The 12,072-nt window shown below is 45.5% G+C and overlaps 1 protein-coding gene across 2 annotated transcripts in view; it reads left to right on the forward strand.

The window, feature by feature from the left end:
• LOC126472713 (steroid hormone receptor ERR1) overlaps positions 1-12,072 on the forward strand; it is a 489,204-nt gene that overhangs the window by 138,479 nt on the left and 338,653 nt on the right. Inside the window, exon 1 of one of the 2 annotated variants that reach the window (XM_050099953.1) lies at positions 462-599. The exons of the other annotated variant lie outside the window; for it this stretch is intronic. Coding sequence (XP_049955910.1) covers positions 504-599 — 96 coding nt within the window. The 5' untranslated portion in view covers positions 462-503. Of the gene's footprint in view, positions 1-461; positions 600-12,072 lie in introns of those variants that run through there. 2 annotated transcript variants of the gene reach the window in all.

The raw sequence follows: 12,072 nt of genomic DNA on the forward strand, positions 1-12,072 counted from the left end.
CCAACCTTGTGTGAATGCTCTGAATAGCTAATCATTTGCAAATCACAGCATCTTGTTCCTGTCGGTTAAATTTCGCGTCTGTAGCACGTCATCTTCGTAGTGTAGCAATTTTAATGGCCAGTAGTGTATCAGAGTTATTGGAGTGTTGAATTTTTTAATCATTAGTATATTGAGAAGACAGTGTGCGTGTGCCGGACAGCGGAGAGTGTATAACGAGTACGGAGCGGACCTCCAGGCGTCTCTTCCCGCTCCTAACGTCGAGAGCGCACCAACTACGCTACGTACCTGTGTGATGTTGCGCGGCACTTCAAAGTGAAATGGAGAGTCGGCGTCTGTGGCGCATGCGCACTGCGGCCGAGAAGCGACCCGGGGCGGCGCGGCGCGGCGCGGCTACCACGTGGTCCGCGAAGGCCGCCGGTGTCTACGGCGGCGGCGGTGGAAGCGCCCAGTCTGCACTTAGTGTGTGCGCGGGACGGTGGCCACCGGCATGCGATGAGCGCGCCATGGAAGCCATGGACACCTGGGTGAACCCGCCCGTGCAGTGGCACGCCGTGGATGCCAGCTGGAGCGCCGCCGACGCCAAAGACGTTCACGATATGGTAGGTGCCGGACGCGCTGCTCCCTCAGGAGCTGCCGGTACAACTCTGACGTACCTCTTTTTTGTCGTACTGTATGCGCGTCGCACGACCTTGGTGCAGAAAGGCTATAAAATACTTGCTGCTTCCCCTGCTATCAAAGACACGCCATTGTTGTTACGATGAAGTGCGCGTGTACCGCATCGAGATTGTGGGGAGTTAGGGGTGGTGATATGTGCAAATCACGCCTTCCTATTTCTTCGTACCTCTGTACCTGCATCTAATGTCTAGTACGAAGACAGAAGCGTAAGAAAAACGTAATACCCGTGCACCGGCATTGTGTCCCTATCTAATGACAAAGGCTAGTCCCCAGAATGCGATGCTGATGACTCAGGTCGTTTCATTTACGTGTGATTTATGTATAACATGATTAGTGTTTCCGTACAAACACTGTCCTCTGTTTTAGATCAATGGTGCAAGCAGAAGAACTTTAATTTTATGTTACTACATGCGTTCTGCTGCCCTCAGGCTGTAAGCAGCGACTTTGCAAGGTACAAAAATAAACAGACGAAGGAGATCGCGACAAGGCACGTAGTGGGAGGCGAAGATGCGAAGCAGGAAAACACGGATTGCTAGGGAGACAAGCCACCTAGCTAGCGCTCAGCGAGGACTTCCGACTCTCGTCTCTGGGGGAAATGAGACTAAATCATCTACGAGAAGACGGGCGTAGTTTTCACAGTGGCAATATAATACCTGAGGAGAACAGAAACAAAAAACGCTCGTGGCTTTCATGAGTGATGTGCACGCTGTAGGGGCGACACAGTGAGATGTGACACAGTGAGACTTCAGTTACAAGTGTTTGGAGTTCGATTCCCAGTAGGTTACAGCACTCATTTTCATGCAGTTAACGTGACTTTCAGCCATGACAGTGTGTGCGTGAAAAATTTCTGCCGTGATCGAAATTGCAAATTAAACTGTAGCTCTTCTCCCCGAATGACTTGATAACTGAGCTGGTTCACATGCCGAAGGAAGGTAAACGCGCATTAATCTCAGTAGCACAGTTCCATGTAAAAGACATAGTCTGCAGCGTCAATCTTCCTATTGGTGATTCCATTACTTATTTTACTAATCGCATACGTTTACACTTTCATTTGGGTAGCCGGTTTTGTAATTCTCAATCTAACTACCGCTGTCATCCGGAGAGTTGATAATTGTATATACAGTGGACCACGTACACGACAGCGAGTTTGTTTTCTTTATTTATAAAGGTGTAGTTTTATAACGATAATTAGATCTGGAACATCAATTTAGTGTTAACGAAGAATGAGAGAAGGAATGTACGGTCTTGTTTAATGTACTATGAGCACATTAATTTTGATCCACAGAAGATATTCACGGGTATGACAACACAGAGTTTCGTACCACGGTCCCCTAGATTTCGTGTCCAGCATATTACGAATGTACCTTAACTCTCGGAACATTTCGTTTTGCAACCGCTGCAGACTTATGAATGGTGCATCGTATTTTTATGCCTATTGAAACTAATACTATATAGACAATCAAAGGGGGTAATCGGTAGGCATACGTAGTTTTACAGACGATATACCATTCTCAAGGTTATCCATGAAGCAGACTTGCTCTTCTTACGAAAATAGTAGAACTTTCATAAGGAACCGGTTAATCACGTAGTGCGTGCTCCAGGCGAAAGTTTTGTTTTGTGAAGACATTTTTAAGTCTGTGCACAGCTTCTGCGTACATTACTTAAATAGTTGAAACAGTTTCATAAGTTCGAAGTAACGTACCAGCAGAATGAATGACTGATTGACTGATAATACACCGAGACTGATTTGAAATCTCTTGCGCTACCCAAAATAGGTTTTCCGTAATTCCCGAAACGACAGTAAGCAACTGCACTCTCTGTGAACTCGCCGTAGTCTACACCTATGGCTTCGTTTACATCTACATCCACAGCTATACTTTGTGAATTTCTACGAAGTGCGCGGCTGAGGGTACTTTTTATTGTACCACATGTTCCGAATGGTTCAAATGGCTCTGAGCACTATGGGACTTAAAATCTGAGTTCATCAGGCCCCTAGAACTTAGAACTACTTAAAACTAACTAACCTAAGGACATCACACACATCCATGCCCGAGGCAGGATTCGAACCTGCGTCCGTAGCGGTCGCGCAGTTCTAGAATGAAGCGCCGAGAACCGCTCGGCCACACCTGCCGGCGGGACTTAACATCTGAGGTCATCAGTCCCCTAGACTTAGAACTACTTAAACCTAAGAACATCACGCACATTCATGCCCGAGGCAGGATTCGAACCTGCGACCGTAGCAGCAGCGCGGTTCCGGACTGAAGCGCCTAGAACCGCTCGGTCACAGTGGCCGGGACATATTTCGATTTCTTCCTGTTCCATTCATGGATGGAGCATGGGAAGAATGACTGCTTGTACTCCTCTGTGCTAGGTGCTTATATGTGCACGTCCTATACGCGACGAAAGCGTCTGGAATTGCCTTGAAAGACCATTCCTGGAGTTTTGTAAGCAAGTTCTCCGCGGTATGTATGGCATCTTTCTTCACGTGTCTACAAGCTAAGCTTTTCAAAGTTTCTGTTACACACTGTGGAATTCAAGCAACCCTGTGGCCATTCGCAGCCTTTCTTTGTATGCACTCGATGTCTCCTGTTTCCCTGACTCGAAACACTTTACTTCCAGGGCAGTACTTTTCGTCCAACACTGTCGGGGAGTGCGACTAATCTCATATTTTCCTTTTTGTGTTCATTTCGTCGGAGATACGTTTCTCCACACACTACCAAGTCCGAGAAATGTGTTTGGGAGCGGCTCATCGTATGTGGCGCCTTGTGGTCAGAAAGCGAAACTTCATACCGAAGGTCTAAAAGCAGGAAGGCATAACCCTTGGAAACCAACAGCTGGGTTACCGTGGGGATGCGAGATGGGTTACTGTGGGGAGGCGAGACGCCGATGCAAGGAAGGGGGGGGGAGGAGGGGGGGGAACTGCAGGAATTGGAAGGCGGCGCTTTATGCGGCAGCCACATCCGCTGGGCCGACGGGCAGTGTGCCGCGAGCTTTTTGTTGCGTTACCTGTCCCACGTTCCGCCGCCAGACAGTCGCCGCCCGGCACAAACTGCGCAACTGCTTCCTCACGCAAGCACGAAGCGTCCTCTCGCTTCCCATTGTTCCGGTCATACTGCCATTTGTAAGCGCGACGAAGCGGGGAAGCAGCAGCGCCTTGAGCCGCGGGCAAGGGACTTGGTGCAGGTCAGCAGGGCATGGTTGAAGCCCTTCATGTGCTGCTGCCGTGCTGCTGTCATGGTCAGCTTCTCGGATGGCGAGGAAGACTGACCATCCTACGAAGAGAGATGTAGCACCTGTGTCGTCGGTCAGCCACTGTACCGTTCGACAAACTCCTAGGGACGACGCTAAATCTCAGAAGTTAACGAGTCCGTCATAAATTGTTCGGTCACTAGGCATCTGCCAATAACATACAGACAGAAAAGCATCGAAGTGTTGTCGGAGTTGGTATGTAAGGTTTTCCTTTTCTGTTCCTTTGCGATTAGATGATGTTGAAGGAGAAAGCGGCCGTACGTAAAGCGGTGTTAGTTTGGACCATTCTGAAAGGAAAGATCAGATGAACATGTACTTTCTGGTCAAGGGTGCACCAATCTTAAACTCAGATAAACATATACTTTCTTGTCAAGGTTTCACTAATCTTAAACTTGTGGCGTTTGATACCTGCGTCACCCGGCCTTTCATCAGTTATTTACTAAATCCGGAGACGCAGGTTAAATACTGTACGATTGCGTTTCAATCAAAGGTCGCAGGCTAAATATTGTAGGTGGTGGTTGGTGGTGGTTAGTGTTTAACGTCACGTCTACAACGAGGTCATTAGAGACGGAGCGCAAGCTCAGGTTAGGGAAGGATTGGGAAGGAAATCGGCCGTGCCCTTTCAAAGGAACCATCCCGGCATTTGCCTGAAACGATTTAGGGAAATCACGGAAAACCTAAATCAGGATGGCTGGAGACGGAATTGAACCGTCGTCCTCCCGAATGCGAGTCCAATGTGCTAACCACTGCGCCACCTCGCTCGGTTTAAATATTGTATAATCGCGTTTTAATCGCTTCCGCGTAGGTTAAGTAGAATGCAACCACCAGCTCCGATTAGCAAACCAAAAGTGTCAAAAATGAACATAATAAGTACATCGGAAGCACAGTCAAAGTTGCAAATTTCACTTTCGTTTACTTGATAAACTAGTTTCGGGTGGGGATCCACTTTCAAATCATCCAGATAGTCAAAATGGTATTTTCCAAATATAAGAACTATGTCAGGATAGCCGACCGCGGTGGCCTTGCGGTTCTGGCGCTGCAGTCCGGAACCGCGGGACTGCTACGGTCGCAGGTTCGAATCCTGCCTCGGGCATGGGTGTGTGTGATGTCCTTAGGTTAGTTAGGTTTAAGTAGTTCTAAGTTCTAGGGGACTTATGACCTAAGATGTTGAGTCCCATAGTGCTCAGAGCCATATGTCAGGATAACAAACATATACGTTTAACAAACTGCAAATGAACAATTTCAGAGCACACAGATAACCCTGTTCAATTTATTATAGATATCCGTTTATTATCTTGACGTGGTTATTGTATTTTGGGGAATATCGTTTTGACTATATAGATGATCTGAAAGTGGTTCCCGACCCGAAAATAGTCACAAAGTAAACGAAAGTGAAATTTGCTTCTTTGGCTGTTTTTCTCTTATATTGATTAGCACAAGTTGCTGCCCTGCAATTACTTCAGTATGTTGGAAGTTTGTGTGCTCTTGTAACATTACCATGTGATTCAACTCCATGCGCTAAACTAATGTGCTGCATAAAACGATCTCATTAAGTAGGCACCGAAACTGATCGATCAGCACAGAAAACACGTGAGGAGAGCGCTGTATGAAGATGATATACCTATAATACATCGTTATTGCGTTACTGATGATGACAGTACATTGCTTCTCTCTTGCATGGATTTGCATACTATTACCGCGTGTAATAAGGGCTGTACCACTATCTATAGCCCGCCCCGTTCTTCCACTATTAGAGAGTTCATAAATTTCAAAACGTTTGCACGCACCGAGTGAGGAACTGTTGTGACATGTTCTCTGAGCCAATATTGAATGTCTGTTACTAATACTGCAGTAATTTTAAAACGAACAAAATCCTGTCGACATCGACCTCATTTAAGACTGAACACTAGTAAAACTGCACAAGTGTTGGAAAGACACTGAGCTGTGGCGTTTTCAGAGGAGCCATCTGGCAATCACTTGAAATGATTTAGGGAAATCACGAAATATATGTTTCTGGGGGGATGGGCGGATATTAGAAAGACTCCTCTCGAACGCACATTAGTTTTATGCATACATGATGATGTTCACTTCAAAGGTGCGCGATTGCATTGAGTTTGAGGACGTTGTCACGTAATGGTCACTGCGTAACTGCGCAGCGGAGTTTTCCAAATCAGGAGCTCATTTTGGACAGAGAAGACACAGCATTCTGCCTGACGTGTGTTTTTATTTCGTACGAGGCTACGAAAAATTTCATGCGGAGGTAATCAATCGGTAATGCTTCAAAATTCATGTAACCATGCTTAGTCAAGAGGCTGTGTTGTGTAACGCGCGTTGTAACGGCGAAGGCAGTGATCGGTTTCGTAAGAGATGAATTAAGCAACAGGCTGTCGTCGAGAACGGTACGGTAATTGTCTTCGGCAGTAACTTCCAGCGGAAATCGAAGGCGCGCTAGATCGGTGTAATTTACTAGCGGCAGCATGTGCTTTGAACTGTCCCGAACCGAATAAGTTTCTTTTAAATGCTCTCGCATTTCCAGCTGTCTAGCAGTTTCCCGTGTTTTTGTGCTGTCAAGATTTTTTCCACCCACGACGAAGTCGCGCCGGACGGAGCAGAGCGGAGCTGGCGGATGAGAAGGTGCTCTGCTGTGCACGGACTGTACCGCGAGCGGCTGGTCCGGGTTCAGCCTGCTACCTGCACCTCGCCGCCGTGCGCAAAGAGTTGCCTGCCTCCGCCTGCGCTTGCCCCTGGTCCTCTCGCGCTCGCGAAAACCTGCCCGCACAGTGCGGCCACGTCCCTCCGACAGTTCGTCGCCTCGTCATCGTACAGGGGTCGGCCAAAGTAACGTTATCAGAGCTCGTTCCTCACACGGGACGAGCCAGTTAACGCTGACCTAGACGTGACGAGGCATCCGACCTAACGATATTTTGTGCTCTCAACGCTCTCCGGCGGCAGCTTTCGCCTTTATTTGGCTCGCAAACTACACAGTTTCGGAAGAGCGGAGAAAAACGCGAAGGAGATTTCGGACTCGTCGATGGCTCGAACTGCGATCTCCTGGTAGACGAACATTACATAATCCCCTAGAACGAGCTGGGATACATACTAGTAGAAGTTATTCGCAAACTCAACTGAATCCCCATCTCATTTTCAATTTAAAGTTGTTTATGGTAAAGGTGTAAAGTCTAATATCAGTTTGCGCATGCACAATATACATATTCTCTATGTTATATTCACTACCAACAATCTGAAATAAAACAACGTTTTTCCAATCCGTGGCGGTGTATTACAACGACCAGCGGTAACAATATGAAAGAACAAACAGCCTTGGTTGCAAAACTGAATTATTTATTTTATTTATCCTCCGATGGCGCGTTTAGTCTTATGCTGGCATCTTCTAGGCTAATCTGAAGATGCTTTGTATAAGGTGAAGCGCGGCATTGAAATGTAAGTAGAATAAAAATACTGTGTTGAAACCAAGACCGTTGTTTCACTATGAAATAACGTACTGTAGCGCATAGATTTTAAGGTCGAGATTTGTTTCGTAATTTCATTCGAATGTGAAAGAGATTGTTTCGAAGTTGCCCACCATCACTGAAAAAGATGTTTACTAGCAAGATATAAACATGAGTCAGTCGATAATAATGGTTCGAATGACTTGAAGCACTATGGGACTTAACATTTGAGGTCATCAGTGCACTTAGAACTAGGTAAGCCTAACTAACCTAAGGACATCACACACATCCATGCCCAAGGCAGGATTCGAACGGGCGACCTTCGCAGCAGCGCGGCTCCGGACTGAAGCGTCTAGAACCGCTCGGCGACAGCGGACGGCCCAGTAGATTAATCTAGATATAGGTGTATCTATATTTTATAGAAAGTTTCAAAGTAGCAACACCTTTCAATGTATAACGTGTGTTTATTTTCAGACATAGATTGCCAGTCACATTCATAGATCTCTGGCCACTGAGGACACATTAAGAAATTGCAGCAAATACTTTATTTATAATAATTAACATCGACTTTTAAGATAATAGTTATATTAAATTAGTAAGAACGAACCAGAATCTTTTAGAAAGCAAGGGATGAAAAAGATTTTGGAAGGAGAGCTACGCGTACCTGCTACCTTTCAATGAACAACTGAAGAGCTCACGACGCTATCGATGGCGCTACAGCATTGGCGTTACAAACAGGTCTCCGTATGTGGTATAGGTATACTGTGTATAGGCTCTACCTAAATTGTCATTATCTGATATATAATGTGCATATTATACCAAAAACACACGCTTTTGATAGGTCATATTGCGCCATAGTGACGAAACGGTATACTTTCGGAGCGCACAAGTTACAACACTAAAAATATCAACTACAGGAAGCCGTTACCGACCGATATACACTGAAGCACCATAGAAACTGGTATAGGAATGGGTATTCAAATGAGATATGTAAACAGGCAGAATACGACGCTGCGGTCGGCAACGCCTTTATAAGTCAACAAGTGTTTGACACAGTTGTTAGATCGGTTACTGCTGCTACCAATGGTAGGTTATCAAGACTTAAGTGAGTTTCAACGTGGTGTTATAGTCGGCGCACGAGCGATGGGACATAGCAACTCCAAGTTAGCGATAAAGTGGGGATTTTCCCGCAAGACCATTTCAAGAGTGTACCGTGAATATCAGGCATCTGGTAAAACATCAAATCTCTGACATACCCGCGGCTGGAAAAAAATCCTGCAAGAACGGGACCAACGACGACTGAAGAGAATCGTTCAGCGTGACAGAAATGCAACCCTTCCGCAAATTGCTGCAGATTTCAATTCTGGTCCATCAACAAGTGTCAGCGTGTGAACCATGCAACGAAACATCATCGATATGGGCTTCGGGAGCCGAAGGCCCACTTGTGTACCCGTGGTAACTGCACGACACAATGCTTCACGCCTCGCCTGGACCCGTCAACACCGGAACTGGGCTGTTGATTACTGGAAACAAATGGCTCAAATGGCTCTGAGCACTATGGGACTTAACTTCTGAGGTTATCAGTCCCCTAGAACTTAGAACAACTTAAACCTAACTAACCCAAGGACATCACACACATCCATGCCCGAGGCAGGATTCGAACCTGCGACCGTAGCGGTCACGCGGTTCCAAACTGTAGCGCCTGGAATCGCACGGCCACACTGGCCGGTTTACTGGAAACATCTTGCCTGATCGGAAACGTCTGTTTCAAATTGCATCGAGCGGATGGACGTGTACGGGTATGGAGACAACCTCATGAATCCATGGACTTTGCATGTCAGCAGGGGACTGTTCTAGCTGGTGAAAGCTCTGTAATGGTGTGGGGCGTGTGCAGTTGGAGTGATATGGGACCCCTGATACGTCTAGATACGACTCTGACATCTGAGACGTACGTAAGCATCATGTCGGATCACCTGCATCTATTCATGTCCATTGTACATTCTGACGGAGTTGAGCAATGCAGGACAATGCGACACCTCATAACGTCCAGAATTGCTACAGAGTGGCTCCAGGAACACTCGTCTGAGTAAACACTTCCGCTGGCCACTCCCCAGAGATGAAATTATTCAACTTATCTGGGATGCCTTGCAACGTGCTGTTCAGAAGAGATCTTCACCCCCTCGTACTCATACGGATTTATGGTCAGCCCTGCAGGATTCATGGCGTCAGTTCCTTCCAGCACTACTTCAGACGTTAGTCGAGTCCATGCCACGTCGTGTTGCGACATTTCTGCGTGCTTGGGGGGCCCTATACGATATTAGGCAGGTGTACCAATTTCCTTGGATCTTCAGTGTATGGTTTCCTGTCATTATATTAACACAAATCGTAGCTAAAACCACGCTTATTCGAGAGATCAATTTTCTGATGCTTTGAAACAGCTTGAATCATACCGCCTAATCCATGAGAAAGAAAATCCACCAAATACCGTGTTTGACGCTATACAATATGGCTGCACCTATGTTCTGCTTGTGACGTCCCGTGAGAGAACTGCTCAGAGCTCCAACGCTGTCCTTTTTTTCCCACAGCTTTACCTGCATCCGTACTCTGCATACCACTGTATAAGCCATGACAGAGGCACTTCGCATTGTACAACGTATTCAGATAATCACGTTCTATTCGCGTATGAAGCGCAGGAGGAATAACTGCTTAAATGCCCTCGAGCGTGCTGTAATTAGTCTAATCTTCTCTTCACTCGATCCGTGCACTCCACCCCCCCCCCTCCCTCCACACACACACACACACACACACACACACACACACACACACACAGGACAGGAGGACAGGAAACCGATCGTGGACGTGGAGCTGTGTGAGTTTTGTTACGTCAAAACGTGGAGTTTCATGTTGCGGAGCTTCTCAAGCGAGAAAGACGGACTCAGATAAGTCATAAATTTGCTTCTGGAGAAGAACGTGACGTATCTCATGTAAGATCGTTTTTTACGTCACAGGCGGTACTCGGGAGACGCCATAACAGATTACGTATTTTGCAGTTGAAGCAGGTACTCTACGGTTACTATATTAATAGTGTGCGCATTAAAAATATATTCTGTTTCAAAGCACAAACGTTGAGGATGTTTCGAAAAAGTGTCGTTTTTATTTCTATTTGTTATAATAAACTGACCGAAACATCGTATCAAAGGTTAAAGGGTATTAGTAATTCGTGCTTTTTGTATTATAACTTGCGTGCTACGAACTTGTATCAGAACTGATTGTTATAGTTAAAGGTCAGGTAATGACATTGTATTTCTGTCGCAGTCAGCAAAGGACTTGGAAGAGCAGCTGAGCGGAATGGGCACTGTATTCAAAAGAGAATATAAGATGAATCTCAACAAAAGCAGAACAAGAGCAATGGAATGTAGTCGACTTAAATCAGGCGGTGATGAAGAAATTAGATTTGGAACGAGACACTAAAAGTAGCTGGTGACTTTTGTTAATTGGGTAGTAAAATGACCGACGATGGACAAAGTAGAGAAGATATACAATTTAGAGTTGCAACGGCAACAAAAAGTCTCTGAAGAAGGGAAATTTGTTAACATTGAACATAGATTTAAGTGTTAGGAAGTCGTTTCTCAAAGTATTGATATGGAGCGTAGTCTTGCATGGAACTGAAACGTTGACGGTAAACAGTTCAGACAAGAAGAGAATAGAAGCTTTTCAAATGTGGTACTACAGAAGAATGCTGAAGATTAGATGGGTAGATCATATAACTAATGAGGAGGTAATGAACAGAATTGAGGAGAAAAGAAATTTGTGGCCCAAATTGACTAAAAGAAGGGATTGGTTGACACATTCTAAGACAACAAAGGATTAACTATTTCGTACTGGAGGGGAGTGTTGGGAGTAAAAATCATGGAGGAAGAACAAGAGATGAATGCAGTAAGCAGGATCAAAAAGATGTAGTTTGCAATACTTATTTGGAGGTGAAGTGGCTTGTACAGCGTAGAGTAGTGACACGGATAGTTGCTACAAACAACTGTTTGGACTGAAGGCCATAACAACAACATCAAAAATCGGCAGTTAAAGCACTTTTGGGTATAGTAAGACCAAAGACAGAAATTGATATGACAACCGTCAACTTCAATGTAACATATATAGACACCGACAGGGCACTGGAATGTCGCCGGTTCGCTTTCTGCAAATATTTTATGTTCAGTTCCATATTTTCTAAATGACTCTGGGGCTCTCTTATTAATTTGATGAAAGTATGTCCTTCAGTGACGTAGTGGAAATCAGGGTAAAGGCATGGATATTTGTAGGAAAGTAAACATTGTGGACAGGAGCAGTTGCGCACAGTGCATATGGAGTAGCTTGAGATCCAGTACACCGACGAATGCAGTCAAATGGTATTTTGGACATCAGTAGTGCAGTATATAACAAGACATCAATGTTTCAGCTGTAGAGAGTGCAACTCATTATAAATGCAGTCGGCTCTGTGTGATATTAGAGTGCGCGTGTATGCCTTTGCTGCAGGTAGAAAACAGACACCATTAGTGATAATGCCTGTTATGTACATAAACTACGATTGCGACAGCGCCACACGGAAAACAGTTTATCATGAGATGAAAAAGCAAAAATGGATGCGTTCAAGGAAATGGAACTGTCCAATCGTTCAAATCGCCAAGAAGTTGAACCGTTCAAA

This window comes from Schistocerca serialis, chromosome 1 (genome assembly GCF_023864345.2).
Source record: "Schistocerca serialis cubense isolate TAMUIC-IGC-003099 chromosome 1, iqSchSeri2.2, whole genome shotgun sequence".
NCBI lineage: Eukaryota > Metazoa > Arthropoda > Insecta > Orthoptera > Acrididae > Schistocerca > Schistocerca serialis.